The sequence below is a fragment of the Medicago sativa genome, chromosome 3, assembly GCF_051527215.1.
Source record: "Medicago sativa cultivar Bolivia chromosome 3, Bolivia_mono, whole genome shotgun sequence".
In the NCBI taxonomy this organism is placed as follows: domain Eukaryota; kingdom Viridiplantae; phylum Streptophyta; class Magnoliopsida; order Fabales; family Fabaceae; genus Medicago; species Medicago sativa.
In genome coordinates, this window is record NC_140751.1 from 47,133,712 (window position 1) to 47,154,852 (window position 21,141).

Consider the following 21,141-nt stretch of genomic DNA (forward strand, 5'->3'; position numbering starts at 1 on the left):
TATTTTGTTTTCCGTCATCTTAAACAATGTTTAGTAAGTTCATTCATTTACTGATTTGCGATCTGTAACTGTTCACCTCAATACGGTGGTCCATAAATTTTTTTTTTTTTTTACCGATTTTGGATTATGGACTGTCAGATTGAGATTGGTCGGTCACGGATTGATGACTTCACAAATATCAATCCTGCTAATTGGTGCTTTGACAAGTTTGTACATGCCAATTACATAATCTTTTTGGACAATTGCTAGAACTTTTTTCAACTCTCACTTAATACACACTTTTACTAGTTGAAATCCATGCGGTCTCGCCATTTATGAGACTCATTTCTATTGTGAGACATACATTGAATTTACTCAATAAGATAGCGAATGTTCGAATGAATGTTTAAAAAAGAATGTTCAGAGATAGAGATGTCAAAATTTCTTAACGGAATCTTGTTTCGAATTAGTGGATGATTATTCGCACTTGTCATCAAGAGTGAAAAGTGGCCTCTTACCATTGTATTTGAGTAAAAATAAAATTGCAATTCTTGAGAGTGACTCGTAAGAATAATTGGTTATTGTGAAAAATAAGAACCAAGTTATAACCATCAGATTTTAATTAGTTGGAATTAGCTGTTTGGATTTCATCTTACTAAAAATAAGCATGGTATCTACTATTATCAGTTAGTCGGTTCTTCCTTCTCTAATCACCACTTGGCTCGAAGTATTAAGTAAATGATTAGTTTTTTATTTTTGAAAATTGCTCTTTTCTCTTTTGTTTTTGCTCATTCATGTGCCTGCGTTAGTTAACTCACGTGGACGTTTTTTAAGGGATGAACAATTTTAAAAAAAAGAAAAGTAATTTTTTTTTTTTGACTGGCACTAATACGGATGAATGTGTATGAAACAACTACTCTACTTATCATCACCATAAATGGTCAGGTTTTAGCATCCAATTTAACTAACTTTATATGAAACAAAGTTCAATAATTGCCTTTACTAGGAACTATGATGGGCCTATGATTATATTATCCCCATAGCTGTTTTTTAAGTTGAATTTAAATAATTAGTCAAAAGTAAAAAAGGTTAGGAAATACTCCACCACTGGATGGTTAACTTTGGAGTGAACTTTCACTAACTCAAATTAATTAGCTTTCTAGCCAAATGCAGATGGTGGCATGGTCCACCCACATGAGAAACTAAAATTTCTCAAAATTATAATGACAATTCTATAAAAGTTAAACATATCATATTAGCAATAGTGAATTCGAAGAAAATCCGATAAAGATAGAATATAATGGCGAAAGTTTGACATTATAACTTTAAAATGATATTTAAATTCTCTCGAAAACCTTTGAATAATGATCATAAATGCAACTTTAATCAATAATAATCTTTCTCTTCCACAATTCCTTTTATAAAAAGCCTCTACATGATAATGTATATTGAAACAAAATATGATATGGCATTGTGGGGAGCACTAGCTTGATAGCATTGTACAAAATTCAAAGCAAGTACCTTAAAAAATAACTATTGGAGATGTGTATCATTGCAATGAAATATGACATTTTACTTTTATGGAAAAAGGTAAATGCCACAATCACTAAAATAATGTGAAGTTGCAAATAATCATGGCAAATTCTTATAGGAATGACATGATTCATATAAACAAGGGCGGTGAAGATTGATTTTTAATGCTATATATAAAATTAAGTAGCAGTGGGAATTCAATGACTTCTATACAACAAAGTTTTGCTTTTATGAGGGACCATTTGATAAATATTACATGAGTTATGGCCACCGTTTTCCACAACAAACATGGAATCACATAAAGTGCCAAATTTGAAAAAGATGGTGTATAACCGAATACCAATAGTACCTAATGAAGTCACACTATTTTCCCTTGACCAAAAAGGACAATGTCTCAAATACAAAGAACAGATAGGCTTATTTTTCCTTGTTTTATAAACACAAGTATGCAGAGACAAGAAAATAATAAATGTTTAGAAGAACCTAAATTTAATATTTTGATAAAATAATTCTTGATTAGATTTTAGTGAGGATTGAATTTTATATTATCTAGACTCTTTCTCTTAGTGTCTGTTTGGTACAGCGTTCGCAAAACAGATTTTGATTGAAATCACGACAAAAAATCACATTAGAAGCTAGTATTTCTGGAAATCAAACCAAAACAATTCGGAAAACGTGCAAACGTGCTTCTGTGTGTTGCAAACGAGAAACCAAACATACGCTTAGTACATGATTGCTTTAACGGTGGGTTTATCAATTCCACGGTGACAAATCACATTGCGTGATAAGCTTAGTTTTGGGGCTTTTCTTAAATCACGGTGAAAACGAATATAAACACACGAATAGCGATGTAAACTCCAAACCAAATGTTAAATCACGATGAAAGCGAATATAAACACATGATTAGCGACGTAAACTCCAAACCAAATATATACTTGGTAATTAGAAGGTTAAGACCAAAAAACATATTTGTGATTATATATATTCACCAAAAATAAAGGAAAAATGAAAAGAAAAAATAATAATAAGTTGTATAATAAAACAGTAAAAAGAGACGCATAGAAAAGAGAAAAGCAATTAACACATCAGCACCATCATTACAATGATCACTAACTAAACCCTACACACCCAACTTAAATTCCAAAAAATTCCTCCTTTACTTTGTTTTCAACTCTCTTCCCTCCTTTTGTGCCCCTTCTTTTACTTACTTGCACCCTCCTTCACACCATTCTCTCCCTTGTCAAATCTTTGTCTCTCAAAACTCCACAATATATATATTTTTATTAACATGATTAGCACATAAAACACCTTTTCTCCAAACATCTCTCAATCAACATCTCTAGTTTATGATATCTTCATTTCTCTCTAGTTTCTTCCAAAGAAAAAATACTATAATTTGGGAACCACATTGAACAAGAACAAGAAGAAGAAATAAACATTGAAGATGGAAAGGAATGTAAACTATCACATACTACTTCTTCTACTGAGTCATTTCCTTTGTTTTGGTAACTTTCTTTTTCATTGTTTCTTTTCTTCTTCTCAGTTCAGTTCTGTTTTTACATGGTTTGTTTAGTTTAATCTTGTTTAAGATAATGGTTATCATAAACTTGCTATGAATTTTTTTTTCCTCATTATTTTCTTTTGTTTCAATTAATTCTTAGTATTTTTATTTTTCCTTTATCTTTTGCATATATTCTATGTTTTTCTCTTTTTAAGCAACTAGATTCTTTGGACCACATGAATATGTTATGTCCTGTATTTCCTGCAGCTACGTTTGGCATCTAAATTGTTTTATTCTCTCTCTATTTTATTATCCATCTTTGTCTTTTATTGTTGTTCAACTTGAATATTTCTTCTTCAAAAAAAAACTTGAATAGAGAAAGATTTTCTTTTTGAAACATATAGTTTAGAACTTTATTCTACCCATAATTTTTTAAGAAAAATGATCATAGTGATAGTTCTAAATACTATCTTTTTCTAAAGTTCAATTGATTATTTTAGTCTGGTCAATTTCAACCAGTTATTTCAAGCAATCAAAGAGCTATATAACAATGAGTGGCTTATGCTAAAATAAATTAGGTGTTGAATTTTGAAAAAAAATATCAGTTGTTCTTAGGCTCAAGGACCTGGATTAGATTAAATACAACTATCAATTTTTTGTTCCACTATTTTAATCTAGCATCGACAATTCAAATGGAAAGTGTATACGGTGTGGTGTCTGATCAGTCATCGACACACATGACGACGACCTTTAATTATTTCATTTTTTCAAATTATTGTCGATGATGTCAACATGTTAGTGTCAATATCGTGTCCGCGTCTATGTTATTGATTGCTTCATAGATTTCATGTTAGGTTGAATGATATGGAAAAATTTGAATCTAGCTAGCACTTTTCTTTCCCCCTCAAAAGAAAAAAGTTAAAATTTGATTTGAAATCCATTCCTATTTACATGCTTAGAACAAGACAAATAACCTATTTCAACTGTTTTTTTTTCAATATAAAGGTTACAGTGAAACAAATAAAGAAGCACATGGACATGTTACACAAGTAAATCTACAAAGCCATAAAGAGAAACTATTAGAATTTAAATCTCCAATTTCAACCACTCAAAGGGATATTACAACTCCAATCACTACAATTCCAAATTTAGTTCCAACAATTTCAACATCACCAATCTTGAATCCTGATTCCAATCCAGATACATATTCTCCATCTTCAACGGTGCCGATTACTGCTCCATCGACGCCAAATTCACCGGTTTCTTCAGGTGCAAGTTGGTGCATTGCAAGCCCTAGTGCTTCACAAAGATCTTTACAAGTTGCATTGGATTATGCTTGTGGATATGGTGGTACTGATTGTTCTGCAATTCAACCTGGTGGAAGCTGTTATAACCCTAATTCTGTTCATGATCATGCTTCTTTTGCCTTTAATAAGTACTATCAAAAGAATCCTGTTCCTAATAGTTGCAATTTTGGTGGAAATGCTGTCCTCACTAACACAAATCCAAGTAAGGCTTCTACTATTTTGATACTTAATGTTATGATCACAGTTTTAAATTGCAGTCGGATACGACTAATGTGACTTCAATTGCGGTTATGATCACCGTTAAAAAATCTTAAAAACTTAATTGAACCGCACCGAAATCAATGAATTGTGATTGGTAGATCACACAATGAACTATCCATCACAATTCGTCTCTTTTCGTTGCAGTTTGATTTTTTTTTTTTTAATATTTGATTTCTTATTCATTTGGAGCCACATCCACGTGGCCAAAAAATACAAGTTTTTACTGAAGCTACAAAAGATAGCTTCACAAAAGTACGGACAAGAATTCCTTGGGACACGAGAAATGGGTGTCAAACATATTTTTTTTTTCACAAAGATCAATTCGGTCCTTTCTGAATTAAATCACGAGCGATTCTACTATAGATATAAAAATATTGGTGTCACGGATTTTCAAAGACCCTTGTTGTGACCTTAAATAATTATGTGACAATTTTTAATTAAAAAGTTAAAAACAGAAATAAAAATATGCAAAGCTAGTAAATGAGTACAAATCATGTGTATCCTTGTGAAGGATTCTTGGGTTCCATTTAGGACCTACAAGGGACAATAAAATAAAGCTTGTAGTGTAGTGTATCTTTGAATAGACTTTGAAAGTGCATTGGTGATATATATAGGAACTAAAAAAGTGCAATTGAGTGATGCACAAGTCAAGCTTTTTTTTCTACTTTATTGCAGGCTATATCTTTGATTCTTGTCCATATCAAAGGTGTCTTGTTTATCACAATTTTTTTTAACTTATCCATTTTTATAATTAAAAGTTAAACATGTGTTTATCTCTATAAAATTAAATTTAATCATTGTAAAAATGATATTTAACTTTAGTCTTAGAATTGTGTACATGTAGTTGAGAAATACTTACTTGGTCACAAACATAAATAAAAAGTGGTTAGATACACACATAAATTGAAAAAAATTAAAGGAGAAAAAAATTAAATGATGTGACTACATTTTTTTTCATTTATTTTTTTTCTATTTATGCAAGTGTGCATAAACATTTTTCATTTGTATTTGTGCCTATGCAAGATTTGCTCTATGTAGTCCATCATTTTTATGTTTATAGAAGATTGAAAACACACAATTTAAATATTTCTAAGTACTAATTAAAAATGAATAAATTTTGTAGGAATCAAAATCAATTTTTTGAATTTTACTGTAACTACAAATATATTTAACTAATGCAATTGATTTGTATACTTAGTATAGGATATTCGAATTCAAATGTTACAGAGCGTGTATAATTAAGTATTTTGTCAAAAAAGGGAGTGTATAACTAGCATTATCCTAATATCTACTTGTGTATTTTTAATTTATTTTTTATGCTTAGAAGCTTTTATTAATCTATTAATCTGTGTTTCAGGTGTTGGGACCTGTCAATATCCATCCACAAGGTGACTATCTTTAATCATATATATTGTTTATGAATTAAATGTTTTTTTGTCAGAAAAAAAGAATTAAATAAGTTTTTAGTTTCTATAATTTTTGTCTTTGCATATTACAAAAAAGTACATGTTTTTAATTTCTCTTTAAAGACTAAAATCATATAGTTTTATAATTTATATAGACTAAAAAGTGAATATAGAATTTAAAAATAAAATTCAAGATGATTATAGAAACTAAAAACATAATATATGTATAAGAGTTTTCTTCAAAAAATATATGTATAAGAGTGTTTCTTTTGTTATATGGCAACAATTATTTATAACAGAAAAATCTAATATTTTGTGTCTACATTAAATTGCAGTACTAGTTCATCACTCTTAAACACAACAAACACAAGTGGTGCAAATATTTTTGGGTACGTGCCTGTTCCAACAAACCCATCTATCTCTGCTGCAGCTTCAACATCAAATAGCTTTGCACAAATTTGCTTCATTATTTTGGCAATTTCAATTTTGCAAAACAAGTATATCCAACATGAATGAGAGTTTTTTATTTTGCAATTCTCTCACAAAAATAACTCTGGTGTTTGTTTTGTTTTTTTGTGGGGTTTGTGTGACTGGAAAGCAACTAGCTAGGTACAAGAGGTGCAACATAATATACATGATAGATGCACTTTGTAGAAATTTATTTATATGATGGAGATTATATTAGTATAGACTATACTATATATATATTTTTTAACCTTTCAAAAAAATAAAAATTGGATTTCCCCTTTTTCTTAAGAAAATATTACTTTCTCTAATCAGATTGACTACCCATGTGAACATTACTTTGTATTACTTTATACGTTTCTTCTGTATTTCAAATTTCCTTTGTCCTTTTTGTCAAGAAAGCTATATGTGTATAAAACAAAATTATTGTACCACCCTGGTCATTATTTAAAAGTTCATTTAGCACTTTTCAGATAAATTAATAAAATTCGGTAGTTTTGTCACGGGAAAATGTTTTTAGTATAGTTAATATGCTACTTTCAACGAACCTAGACTCAAACGATTAATGAGTTTAACGAAAAGATGAATTGTTTGGTAGAATTTGAGTTTGATCCGGAATAAAAACAATTATTGATCATACTATATTTACCTCACAAAATAATATACAAATTTTCTGTGTACCATTAAAATAATATTTTGTGTATACAAAATTATTCATTTCAATAACATCATACTTCTTCATCTCCTTAATTCAGCATGTGATTTTCATATTCTTCGTTCCATAATCGAATCTTATTTATTATTAGGGGTAAATTACCGTCAATTCATCAAGGTGTATTGTAGACCTTACCATTCATTATTGATTATTTTTTTTAGCAAAGACAAAACTAATCCATTTCATTAAAGAATAACGGATACAATGTAGATGATACATCATAAAAAATATGGAGGCTAAGGTGATATAAGGAAACTCTAGCTATGCTATGAGTTACTCTATTTGTCTGCCTCCTGACATAGCTCACAATAAAATTATTGCGAGATGACAATAAATCCTTACATCTAAAAATAATTATCTTTGAACTCATTTTTTGGAGTATAGTTGGAGTTAATAGTATCAACAAGTAACCTACAATCAGACTCAAAGATAACACACGTCATATATGACAATTAATAGCAATGTTTATAGCCTCAAATAAGCCTAACACTTTAGCTTATGGATGATAGGATTGAAATAGAAATACTTCGAGAAGCCTAACAACAATGTCCTAGAGAAGTCTCTAAAACATATGCCAAACTATTGATTTTTTTTTCTTTTAAAATAAATTAGTACTTTAAATTAGAGATATATGGTATAAAAATATATCTAATAACTTGTATTGAGGGTGATATTTAAGGATACATTTCTTTTTAAAGGTATAAATCAACTGATCTGGTCAAGGAGCCCAAAATATTTTTTTAACCGTTTTTTAATTATTTTGTTTACATGTATAAACAACTTATTTTAGTTTTATCTGCTGCCTATTTTTTCTTTTCCCAGTCTCCAGAAACTGATAGAGTGCTAGAGAAGCAGGGAATTTAATGGTTTCGTACATTCAAGGCAAAGAATCTTAATAGCTTAAACTTAAAGTAAAACAAAGGCTTTGAAATTTCTCTGTTGTATTATTATTATTCTAATGTTTGAGGTTACATTTTATTTGTAAAAAACTAAAAACATTACATAGCTTTTGTCTCTCCCCTAATATTTTAGACAATGTTAGAATGGAAATTGACATATAAGATTATTTTGGAAAATGACATATATAAGAATGGAAAATGACAGGATTAAATTAGTTGCACTACCTTCCACCATTTGGAACCCCAAAAATCTTCCACTTTATTTATTTCGCTGCCTCTTCTTCTCCGTGCTACTGTCTTTCTTCACATACTGTCTTTCACTCTTTCTAGAAATGCTTACAAATCTCAAGTGGTTAATAAGTTCCATAAATAACGAATTGTTGAGGAGAATCTGAGATCGATTCCTAGATTGAACAATTCTTACATAAGTTTTTTGTCCTTGAAGGACCAAACAAATTCATATGGAGGAACTCTAGAGGTCGTGTTGTGGAAACAATGTTTTTAGACTTAAACGACACTCTAGTTTGCTTGTCCGTTTGACATGCATTATAAATGTGGTCTTTTGAAAATTTTATACTCCCTCCGTCCCATATTACTTGACCTAGTTGACTCTGTCACGTATGCCAATGTACAATTTTAAACTTAAATTTCTTTAATAATCTAGTAGAAAAAATTACGAAAATTTGATATTTTGAAAATATTAATCGAGACGAATCTAACAAAATCTTATATGCTATATTTTGTTTTTATATATTAGTAGAAAAATAGAGTCAAAGCATTGTACATGAATAGTGCAAATATTCTAAATAGGTCAAGTAATATGGGACGGAGGGAGTATTAGGTAAACTGATTACTAGATCCTTACAAACTATTTTATTTAGTAAATCAAAACTTACGTTAATTAGACATTTATGCCATAACCAGAAGTCTTCATTCATGTAGACAAGACACTTAGTTTCCGCTATGGACATATCATATAAATTAAACACATCGATACTATCTACAAATTTATAAAAAGCATATATTGATAATATTAATAAAGAGTATATTTGAAAAAAATAATAATAAATACATCTACAAATTTATAGATGATCATATATTTACCGATATTTATTTTTTTGTAAATGGTTTATAATTAGGGATAAATGAAGTATACTTTAAGAGAACTTCCAACAAATGTCATTAGAACATTTTTTTTTAGGGAAAATGTCATTAGAACATTTGTTAAGAGGTTCCAGCTAAAAAATTATCTTGAAAATTATATATTCAACCTATTAAAAAATAATTTTGTCAACATAAAATTTAGGAATTGTTTTCATTTTTTAATCTTTAACATTGGCATGTGATTCATTATTAATATATTTTTTTCCCCTGAAATGACCATCTTTGTCTCACAAAACGTCAAAACAAAAATCTTTGTATCACAAGCCCTTTAAAAAAAAAAAATTTGTCTCACAAGTTAGGTCTAACCGTGACCCATCAGTATCTTCCTTCACTACAGTATGCTCTTTAGCTTGTTGGGTCCCTCTCCTCATTATTGCTAAGGTAAACTCTTCATCTTCTTCTCTTCTCAATGTATTTTTCAGATTATTACTTTCTATGTCTTTTTATTCCTCCAAACTCACACTTAACTACAAGTGTTGGCATACACAATGTGTCTTTTAATGTCTATGCTATTCTAGTAGTAGCTGATTCAAATGTAACAAACAAACAAAAAACAGGATAAAAAAAAAATCATAGAACAGTATGAATGAAAGGGTTTAGGGTTGAAAACGGTCGTTACATAGAGAGAATGGAAAGGAGAAGAAAGAAAAGGGTTAAGCTTTTGCAAAAACCTAAATTGTCCTTCAAACGGTTCAATTTTCAAGGCCAAAATTGTGATGTTCCTGAACCGGAGCACACGAACTGGAAGTGAGCTTGGATTCACATTCCCATCCAAGGTTTTAAATAACTATCGCGGTCAACATGGTCGCGTATAGGATTTTGCGATATCGGCCGTTGTGGGTGTTGCGATACGAATTGCGGTTGTCACGGTGTGAATTAATCACAACATTGCACAACTCTTAAATAATGATAGTAACTTAAATAACTTAAACTAGAGAAAAATTTGGAGTTCTAAACTAGATAAGGAGATAACTTAAGTAATTTATGATCAAATATGTGCTAAAAATATGATTTTCATCTATCTCAATTGAAAAAATATCCGGATTCTATGTCTATTGTCATGAACGGCAATTTTTTGCGGCCGTAACAATGTTTTGTCGCGGCTGTAACGGTGTTTCGCCGTGATTTTTGTTCACTCTGTAAAAACGGTGAAAAACGGTAACGTCAGCTACCTATACCTTTTTGTCGTGGCCTTTTTCTCGGTAACGGACCGTTTTTTAAAACATCGTAGTTTTTCACTGAGATGCACGATCCCGCCTGGATTGACTACCTAGATTTAAATATTACTCATTATTCTATACATACTTGGCGCAATGGATTACATAAAATGCCGGTCTGTTTGTTTTATGAGTGGAGGTGGAATCCTATAGAATTCCTTAAGAGGTAATCGAGTAGTGTTTTTTTGGGGGGGGGGGGGGGGGGGGGGTGTCGTGGCTGTTTTGGTTCGGCTGTTAGCTGTGTTCAGTCTGCTGCCAGCAACTGTTTTGTTAGCAGGTCCGTTTTTTTGGCTAGCTCGGGTGGTTTTGGCAGTTTTGGTGCGGCTGTTAGCCGTGAGTATGCTGCTGTCAGTAGCTGTGTTATGTGTGTTGGTATGCTGCTGTCAGCTGCTGGTTTTGTGGTTCGGACGGTCTGTTTTTGCTGGTTTAGCCGGCGTGGTGGCAGGTTTTCTATCGGCCTTGGTTGAGGTCATTGGGTGAGCAATTTAGTGTGAAGTCTTGGCGGTTTTCACACTCCATTTGTTCTGCTGCTATTCTGGTTTTTTTTGGGCTTTTTTGGTGCTCCGGAACTTGGTTTTCGGTTGGATTGTTTAGGGACGGTTGGTTTTTAGGTTCCTCATGTATACGGAATTTTTTGGGTAATCCTTTTGTGGTGTTCCGCATGTATACGGCATCTTTGTAATCACTCCTCTTTCAACCTTGGTTTCTTGTGTGTCTTACATAAGCCGGGTTTAATAATATTTGCAGTTCAAAAAAAATACTTGGCGCAATGGTAAAGTTGTTGTCACGTGACTGAAAGGTCACATGTTTAAGTCATGAAAACATCATCTTGTGTAAAATGTAGGATAAGGCTGCGAACAATACACCACAATGGTGGGACCCTTCCCCAGACCTGCTTTGGTGCATTGGGCTGCCCTTCTTTTTTTACTTGTAACTCCTTAATCCTTATTAGTTTACATTTTTATTATTGTTGATTTACTATTTTTGATCAGGTAGCACAGGTCATGGCTGGTCCAATCTCATCAACCGATGTGCATAAGATCCAACGACATAATGTGGATGACATGAACGATATGATTAGTGACTTACCTGAGGGAGTTCTTCGTATTCTTTCTTTACTCCCTACAAAAGATGCTGCAAGAACTTCCATATTAGCAAAGAAGTGGAACACTTGTGGACCTACTTATCTGCCTTTAATTTTCAAACTTGTAGTCGTATGAATGAAAGCCTCCAAAATCAGAAAAACAAGGCAAATTGCCTCTTAGATCTAGTTGGAAGACTTATGCACAAATCTACTCATGTTGAAAGGCTTGGTGTTCAAATATTTAGATTTACCGTTGATACAGACAAAGTTAGTTCTATAATATCTTCTGCTGCAAACCACAAACTACAATATCTTGGCCTTTCACTAGGTGATCGAAATGATAACTTTGTCTTACCACATAGTTTTGCTGCTTTCGAGTCATTAAATGAATTGCGTTTAGGACTTCAGTTCACTCTACACATTCCTAGTGGTATTTGTTTCCCTAGCTTGAAGACATTAGTAGTTACAAATGTTACCTTTGCAAATGAGAACTCGGCTCAACAACTTTTGTCTGGGTGCCCTGTCTTACAAGAGTTGGAATTGGATGATTGTTATTGGGAGCACATAAACCAGATTAGTGTCTCAATTTCCACATTAAGGAAGTTGACCATCAGTTTTCTTATGTGTGGTGTAGATTATGATCATATTATGACACTCAAGATTGATGCTGTGAATCTTCTATATTTATACTGCACATCCATACCAATAATAGAATTTATCCCTGTTAACCTGACCTCCCTAGTTGATGCAGTCATTGATCTTGGGTGCGGCTATCCACATGATGAACCATATGCTTCTCAGTGTTCAATTGAGCTATTGAAGGGACTTGGTAGTGTCAAATCTCTCAAACTAAATAATATTATTCTTGAGGTATGTTCGACTGTTTTCATATCTTAAAAAAAAAAAATATTGTATATGCTATTGTCTAATGTCTTTAGTTACGTGTTTCGTATAATTGTTGGACATTTTCTCTGTATCATAATACTGAATGTTGTTTTGTTTCCATTACTAGTCTTTTTACCATATATTGGATACTCTGCATCTCCTTCCTCTTCCTACAGTTTACAATTTGACACATCTCTATGTGTGGCATATGAGATATTATTTGTAAAATGTAGGGACCATATATGGTTGAATGTGGACCATATATTGGATACGCTTGCAAACTATAGCATCCCAACATTTTTAGACCATGTTAAGTATGGTTGAATACTCAGTGAAGCCAAAATGTATGTGATTGACTGAATTATAGAATGGTAGGTTAGGTCTTTAGGCTAGTGTGAAGTACGGACATAATGGAGAGGAAGCTTTTAGGGTTCAACAGTATGCTTAAGCATGGCTCCGGCCAATGCTTAGTGTTGGAACACTTAATCAGCAGAGAGATAGACACTTAAACGTGCGTCCCAGTTTCTGTGTGGAATATGAGATGTTTGATTGAAATAACTAATAACTTGATGTGAAGGTAATGCAAGTTGAACTAAAGGAATTGTATTATTTGTTTTTATCTATTTGATTGTGTTAAAATATTTGGTTAGTATGTAAAAGTTATGTATTCTTTTAAATGCACCAAGTCTATTATGCCTGTTTTTGAGATCATATGAAAAACTTCAATTTTGACTTGATCGACATGATAGCTGATTCAAAATTCTTCAGTGTATTTTTTATATCAACATAATTTCTTAAAGCTCCTTTTCAGTAATATTTTTACTTTTTTATTTCTTGAAACTATATAATTTTGCATTTGATAGGACCCAGCCAGCTGCAGGGGTCAAGTGGGTCCAAGGTGTGGAAGGTATATTCTAGGAGGGGTAAGAAAGGGAATGTTGGCTAGTTGGTTACAAGCCAGTGACGTGTTATTACTACATTTCTGGTACGTATCAGCATTATTTTCATTGTATTACCTTCATATTAATATGATTTGGCTGATGTTCTTTATAATATTTAGTAGGCTTAATTACACTTTTGGTCCTCGCATTTTAACTAGCTCACGAAAATGGTCCTGCCTCTTTCAAATCGAACAAAACCGTCTCTAAATTATGTTTTTTGCAGTTTTAGTCCTACCTCCTATTTTCAACTAGGAGAGAAATGGCAGTTTCAACTGAACCTTAAACGCAGAGAAATGGCGGTTTTAGACCTACCGCTTATGCTCAACCATGAAATAAACAAGGAATAAAACATGAAGGTACAAGGAATCCACTTTATTCAACACACTAACCAAAAAACCCTAATTTCTAAGATATGTTTCAAATGAGGGTTTTTTTGGTTAGTGTGCTGAATAGTCATTCTTTATTTCTTGTTTATTTCATGGTTGAGCATATGGGGTAGGTCTAAAACTGCCTAAAACTGTCATGTCTCTGCGTTTCTGGAGTTGAAAATAGGAGGTATGACTAAAACTGCAAAAAACATGATAGTTTAGGACGGTTTTGTTCGATTTGAAAGAGGCAGGACCATTTTTGTGAGTTGGTCAAAATGCGAGGACCAAAAGTGTAATTAAGGCTATTTAGTATGTAAAGTAGGTTTTTTCGTTTTTGTACTAAGATCTTTTCATGATATGAGCCTAATTTAGTTCTTTGAAATTTGGTTGTTCGGTTAATCCCACAATCTACAGTGTGTTTGGAACAAGTTTTCATGAATAAAGAACATGTTAAATTTAAACTTTTCTTTTGATTTGATTTAGGAATGATTTGTTTTGCCTTGATATTCTTTTCCTTTGCTTTTCATTGGTGGGGTGGGGACATTGGGGATATTTGAAGATGTGTGTGTTATTATAGAGGGGTTTGAGATCTTTATTCAGAAACTATGTTGAGTTGCTCGTTTTCACTGTTTCAGTTACAGCTACTTTGAATAACTTGAAGCATCAAAGATGAAGATCTCCTTAAAGGACAAATTGTGAAAAGACAGAAGTTTTGCTATCTGTGTCAGTGGTCTAGTGTGTAAACTTTCGTCCTCAATGATTTTCTGCTACTTATTTAATCTTATTTGTATTGTAGCGGATTGAAAAACATTTGTTAGCTCTAAGAACATTTGCGATATCTTTATTTCTGTCAAATTACTTTTCAAATGATTGAAATGAGTTGTTGTGGTTATCTCCCATGCTTATCTTATGTTTCCATATAATTATCTTAATCTAAGTTATATTATTAAGGAAGCCTAAGAACCCAACAAAGAACCAAATTGACAGTATTTATTTGTATCATTTTGTTTTGAAACCTACTGACTGTTTCCTTACTCCAATCTCCCAGCAGCGTATGTATTTTGATAATTGATTAATGGCTTAATTGCACTTTTGGTCCCCTATCTTTCCAAAACTTGCAGTTACAGCCCTCTAACTAATTTAAATACAAAACAGCCCCCTAAGTATTGAATCTTTGGCAGTTTTGGCCCCCAACGCTGACGTGGCACCCTAAATGAGGTGCCACGTGTCATTTTTTTATTTTTTTTTTGGCCTTGGGGGGTCAAAACTGCCAAAGATTCAATACTTAGGGGGCTGTTTTGTATTTAAATTAGTTAGGGGGCTGTAACCGCAAGTTTTGGAAAGATAGGGGGCCAAAAGTGCAATTAAGCCTTGATTAATTAGTTACTTAATGAATTGATATGGATTTAAATATGAGTGAATTTCAAAATCATTTCGGAATAATGTTAACCCTAATTGACCCTTAAATCCAACAATCTTTTTCTCAATGTGTGAGTCTTCCACATTATATATTTATATTCAAACATTTGGATTCAACTTTCGTCCTTGTCATCAAGCTGAATCAAACACTGATATCATTTGTTGGAGAGTTTGTAGAACGCCGGAAACAACAATAAAAAACTCTTTGAAGATCATGAGACGAAGACGGCACATCTTTATCTAAAACCTTTATAACATTATAAATAATATAAATCATCTCTTTTATATATCAAACGTTTAATTCATTTATAATGGAGGTAAGACTTACCTTTTGTACCAAAACTTTCTCCTTTAATTAATTTTGTAATTTTGATGTAGTTGTCACATAACAAATTGGTCATACTCATGTCCTTACACCTAACAACATATAACCATTTGTGTACCCCACTTTCACATGCACCACATATTGTGTTATCTCGTTATAATCCACAATAACATAGAAGAATTGTCAAAAATAAAATAAAGCAACATAGAAGATATAATGATTAAAATAATGTATAAATTACATCCTATAGAACTAGTCTTATTGTTAATAAAATCCACATAAAATAAATTTAATAATTAACCATAATTTTTTATATATAAATTAGATAGAATCATGAGGTACACAATTATTTTTCAAATATAACGCCTTTCTCCCCTGAAACAAATATAAATTATAAGGGTCATACTAACCAGTGCCTCTGGAACACTGGTTATGGATGTCCAAAAATGAAGTTATTACTAAAAAAAGATTTTTTTTTAAACTTTTTATAGATTGATTACACAATATTAAATGCAATGACGGCTATATAATATCCTTTTTTATTATCATTAATCCGTATCGCAGAAACATCGGTTAGCATTTCCCAAATTATAATGCCTTTGTATTTGTAATAATCTAACTCATGACCTTCGATTAAGGATAGATGGTGCTCATGTCATCGTATATCCAAATGTAAACGTATATAGTGTAAAATAAAAATTAGTTGAAAGCAAAACATGGCTAACATTGCTCTATTATTAAAAGAACACACCAATAGAATCATAAAAAAATAACCCAAATCTTTTTGGCTTTTTATAAATTTCCATTTCCATCAACGCAACTATATACTTCTTCAAGATCAATGGAAAAGGAAGACAAACATTTCCTCATCCAACCACTCCTACCTCATTTCAACCCTTCCTCTTATGAGATCAACCAACAAAACGATTACAACACAACCAACAATTCAAAAAAATTCACCCCAAACAACAACAATATCATACATCGTATCCTCCTTATTCTCTTTGTAGCAATAATCTCAATATGGGCAAACTATGAAGCATCAAAAACCTTTGACATACACATAGTAAACGACACAAAAGCCTCCCTTGCCGGTCGTCGTTTTACTCTTTTTTACATCTCAAACGACAAAGCCTCACGTATACTTCTCAACACAAGCTCCTTTGTGGAACAAATTCTTTACCCTAATGGAAACAACGATAACATTGATATCAAGAATAAGAAGATTATAAAGAGTGTCACCCTTCGTCTTGCTCGTCAGAATCACAATACCATCACTACAATCACCAACGATGAAAAAATATTTAATAGCTACGTGATTGAAATTAGTCCTATGTTACTTGAAGATGAGAATTTCAACAACATGGCTATAGTAGGTGCAATTCAACGTGCCATGGCTCGAGTTTGGCTATGGGATGGAAGGTCTAAGGCACCACCTAAGCTTCTTGATGGAATGGCAGAATATATCGCCGAGTTAGCCGGATTCCACCGTGAGAGACTCTCTGGTGGCGTCGGGGAGTCGCCGGAATGTGAAGATGGACGTGAATTATGGTGGGAGAATAAGGACCCTACTCATGTTGCACGTTTGTTGCATTATTGTGAAAAGTATGATAAGGGGTTCATCCAACGGTTGAATGAGGCTATGAGAGATACGTGGCATGATCGTATGGTGGGTGATGTGTTGAGATTGAAAGCCACGAAGCTTTGTGGATTGTATAATGCTACTTATCTTTAGCAAGTAGCATATTTTTTAGTATTTAACTTTATGCAAATAGTTCATTTTTTTATTTTAAATTATTCACCATTGTTGTTGAAAATTATTATTGAAAACGATATTTGAAATCAATATGGTGGTCCTGAGTTTTTTATTTTGATCAAATACGCTATTAATTTGGCCACATACATTTGATGCAATGATCACATGGAATTAACGTGACGCATGTGCCAACTCAGTTTTATTGATTGGTATTAAATTTAATTATTTTTTTTTTGTAAATAGCAGTTAATTTTTTACTTTTTAACATTGTTTATTTGTTTTTTCAAGTAGCTTAAATTAACAATTATTTTTAAGATGGATGAGTGAGATGTATATTGTGTACTGTTTACATCAACTGAATTGAGCTAAATTAATGGAGACCGTTGAAAATTATTCATAAAATTATTATTATTATTATCAATTTCAAAGGGGCGCTAAAGGAGTGGCATGTAGTGCACGCAAAAAATATTCCTGGAAAAATTGATAATTTAAAAACTCGACAAGCGGAGCTTGATGTTAAAGGGGAAGAAGATGATTTATCAATTGAAGAGGTTCACGAACTGAGGGAGGTCTCTCATGATTTACATTCATTGGCACGCGTGAATACAAGCATAATTTGGCAACAATCTCGGTTACATTGGTTGAAGGATGGAGATGCCAACTCTAGGTATTTCCATTCGGTCCTTTCTAGTCGGCGGAGACGTAATTCCATTGTGGCACTGTTGGTGAATGGTATCTTAGTGGAAGGTGTGCAGCCTATTCGGAATGTAGTGTTCTCTCATTTTAAGGATCATTATGCGGCGCCTTATACTTTGCGGCCAGGTGTTGAGAATTTGCCTTTCAAACATTTATCTTACGCGGAAGGTAGCAGTCTCATTAAGCCTTTTTCTGCAACTGAAGTTAAAGAAGCAGTGTGGGGCTGTGATAGTTACAAGAGCCCAGGACCTGATGGGGTTAATTTTGGTTTCATAAAGCAATTTTGGGAGGAGTTGAAAAATGATGTTATGCGTTTCATCACAGAGTTTCATCGGAATGGAAAATTATCTCGAGGTATCAACAATACTTTCATAGCTCTGATTCCTAAAATTGATAGTCCGCAACGTCTCAATGATTTTAGGCCTATCTCTCTGGTTGGTTCTCTTTATAAAATTTTGGCTAAGGTGTTAGCAAATAGGCTCAAAAAGGTTATGGGTACGGTTGTTTCAGAAACTCAGTCAGCGTTTGTAAAAAAATAGACAGATTCTTGATGGCATCTTGATTGCTAATGAGGTGGTGGATGAGGCAAAAAAGGCTAAGAAGGAATTGATGCTTTTTAAAGTCGATTTTGAAAAAGCATATGACTCTGTTGATTGGGGATACTTAGATGCAGTAATGAGTAAAATGGCGTTTCCGATGCTTTGGAGAAAATGGATAAAGGAATGTGTAACAACGGCGACTGCTTCAATTTTAGTAAATGGCAGCCCTACAGAAGAGTTTCCTATGCAAAGGGGTTTACGTCAAGGAGACCCTCTTTCTCCGTTTCTGTTTTTGCTAGCAGCAGAGGGGATGAATGTTTTGATGTCTTCGGCGGTGGGGAATAACTTGTTTACAGGATACACGGTTGGTACTTCTAATCCGACCGTTGTGTCTCATTTACAATTTGCGGATGACACATTGTTACTTGGAACAAAAAGCTGGGCCAACGTGCGTGCCTTGCGAGCGGTGTTGACTTTGTTTGCAGATATGTCTGGATTGAAGGTAAATTTTAATAAAAGTATGCTGGTTGGAGTTAATATTGCGGAGTCTTGGCTGAATGAGGCGGCCTCAATTTTAAATTGTAAAGTGGGCAAGATTCCATTTTTGTACCTGGGTCTTTCTATTGGAGGTAATCCGACTCGGTTAGCATTCTGGGATCCAGTGTTGCATACTATTAAGTCTAGATTGTAGGGGTGGCAGAGTCGCTTTCTCTCTTTTGGTGGCCGGTTGGTTCTCTTAAAATCTGTCTTGACCTCGCTTCCTGTCTATGCTCTTTCTTTCTTCAAAGCTCCGTCAGGTATAATCTCTATCATTGAATCTCTTTTTAATAAATTTTTTTGGGGAGGGAGTGAGGATAACAGGAAAATTTCCTGGATTGCTTGGAGCTCGGTCTGTTTACGAAAGGAGTATGGAGGGTTGGGGGTGAGGCAGTTAAGGGAATTTAATAATGCTTTATTAGGAAAGTGGTGCTGGAGGATGTTGGTGGATAGAGAGGGACTATGGTATAGGGTGTTGGTGGCGAGGTATGGTGAGGAGGCAGGGAGGTTGGAGGTTGGGGGCCGAAGTGGTTCTTTTTGGTGGAGGGAGATAGCGAAGATTAGGGACGGGATAGGTGACATTGATGGGGGCTGGTTTGTAGAGAGGGTGTCGAAGAGGGTGGGTGATGGCACTAGTACCTTCTTTTGGTATGATAGGTGGTTAGGAGATGTGCCGTTACGTACTCGGTTTAGTCGCCTTTTTGATTTATCGAATAATAAACTTTGTACGGTGGCTGACATGTTTTCTCTAGGATGGGAGGTAGGGGGAGAGGCGTGGAGATGGAGGAGGAGGTTGTGGGCTTGGGAGGAGGTGTTGGTAGAGGAGTGTAGGAATCTTCTTAATAATATTGTTTTGCAGACTGATATTTCTGACAGGTGGCAGTGGAACCCAGACATACAAAGGGGTTACACAGTGAGCGGTGTTTATCATATTCAGACTTCTCCAAATGACACTCCAGAGGGTGGCATGAATGATTTGGTTTGGCATAAGCAGGTTCCATTGAAGGTTTCCATCTTTGCGTGGCGTTTGATTCGGGACAAGTTGCAACAAAGACTAATCTTGTCAGAAGAGGTATGCTCCATGCTGAGTTCGCGGAGTGTGGTGCTGGTTGTGGTCTTGACGAATCAGCGTTACATTTGTTCCTTCAGTGTGACAGTTTCGGTCCTCTATGGGGGCACGTCAAATCGTGGATTGGTGTTTCAGGTGTCGATCCTAATGATATCTGTCAGCATTTCTTTCAATTTATTCATTGTACAGGTTATTCAAGGATGCACAAATCTTTCCTTCAGCTAGTGTGGTTACTTTGTGTTTGGGTGGTTTGGAATGAACGTAACAACAAGATATTTAATAATACACAAACCACGATAGAACAATTATTAGAAAAGATTAAATATCATTCATTATGGTGGTTGAAGGCTAATAATGCCTCGTTTGTGCATGGCACTCAGATGTGGTGGTCGGACCCTATGTTATGTCTGGGTATCGACTAACCGTACTTTTGTAAATATTTTGTGACTGTTCTTTGTTGGGGTAGCCCTTTAGTACATCTTGTGCTAAGGTGGTTTTTTACCCGGTGTTAATATATTCCATTTTGATGTCTTCAAAAAAAATTATTATTATTAAATAAATAATGTGGTCAACTTGGTTGGTTTTTTTAGGGAAATTTGATGGTTGAGTTGTCAAACACGCTATCAATTGGGCAATGATCACATGGAATTAATGTGGCGCATGTGTGCTTAGGTGGGATTAACGCATAGAAAGCACTAATTTGTCTATATTTTTCGCTTTTTTTATTTATTATTTTATTAAACCAACAATATATATAATAAATATGTTACTTCCTATATTTCTAAATACATATCACAATTTGAGAATGTGCACTATTTATATAATTCACATTAACCATATTTCTTAACTAATATATAAATACATTTCTAAAAAAAAAACTAATATATAAATACAAATATTAACATATAAAAAAACTAATATATAAATACAAATATTAAAATATATGATATATTGTGAAATGCAGACCTCCACATCAATCACAGCACAGAACGTTTATCTCGTTCATCTGGTTAACCGTAGAAACTAGACGTTGGCATAAATTAAAAGCTTCGATCTTCTTTGTTGGTTCAGCTAA

General features: G+C 33.3%; 2 protein-coding genes and 1 pseudogene across 3 annotated transcripts; all 3 read left to right on the forward strand.

Moving 5' to 3' along the window:
• Positions 1 to 2,623: 2,623 nt before the first annotated feature.
• LOC146937800 (glucan endo-1,3-beta-glucosidase 12-like) lies at positions 2,624 to 6,763 on the forward strand. Its single transcript, XM_085751920.1, has 4 exons — positions 2,624 to 3,017; positions 4,019 to 4,522; positions 5,939 to 5,969; positions 6,323 to 6,763. The coding sequence occupies exons 1-4, from the start codon at positions 2,957 to 2,959 to the stop codon at positions 6,501 to 6,503; spliced, it is 777 nt and encodes a 258-aa protein (XP_085608046.1). The 5' UTR covers positions 2,624 to 2,956; the 3' UTR covers positions 6,504 to 6,763.
• A 2,734-nt stretch (positions 6,764 to 9,497) lies between these two features.
• LOC146937801 (F-box protein At4g22280-like) lies at positions 9,498 to 14,583 on the forward strand (annotated as a pseudogene). The gene is made up of 4 exons (XR_015031039.1): positions 9,498 to 9,611; positions 11,440 to 12,401; positions 13,280 to 13,401; positions 14,361 to 14,583. The product of XR_015031039.1 is annotated as an F-box protein At4g22280-like (transcript).
• A 1,522-nt stretch (positions 14,584 to 16,105) lies between these two features.
• LOC146937802 (Plant basic secretory protein (BSP) family protein) lies at positions 16,106 to 17,315 on the forward strand. Its single transcript, XM_085751921.1, has one exon. It carries the CDS (start codon positions 16,311 to 16,313, stop codon positions 17,202 to 17,204), a length of 894 nt encoding a protein of 297 aa, XP_085608047.1. The 5' UTR covers positions 16,106 to 16,310; the 3' UTR covers positions 17,205 to 17,315.
• The last annotated feature ends 3,826 nt before the right edge of the window (positions 17,316 to 21,141 follow it).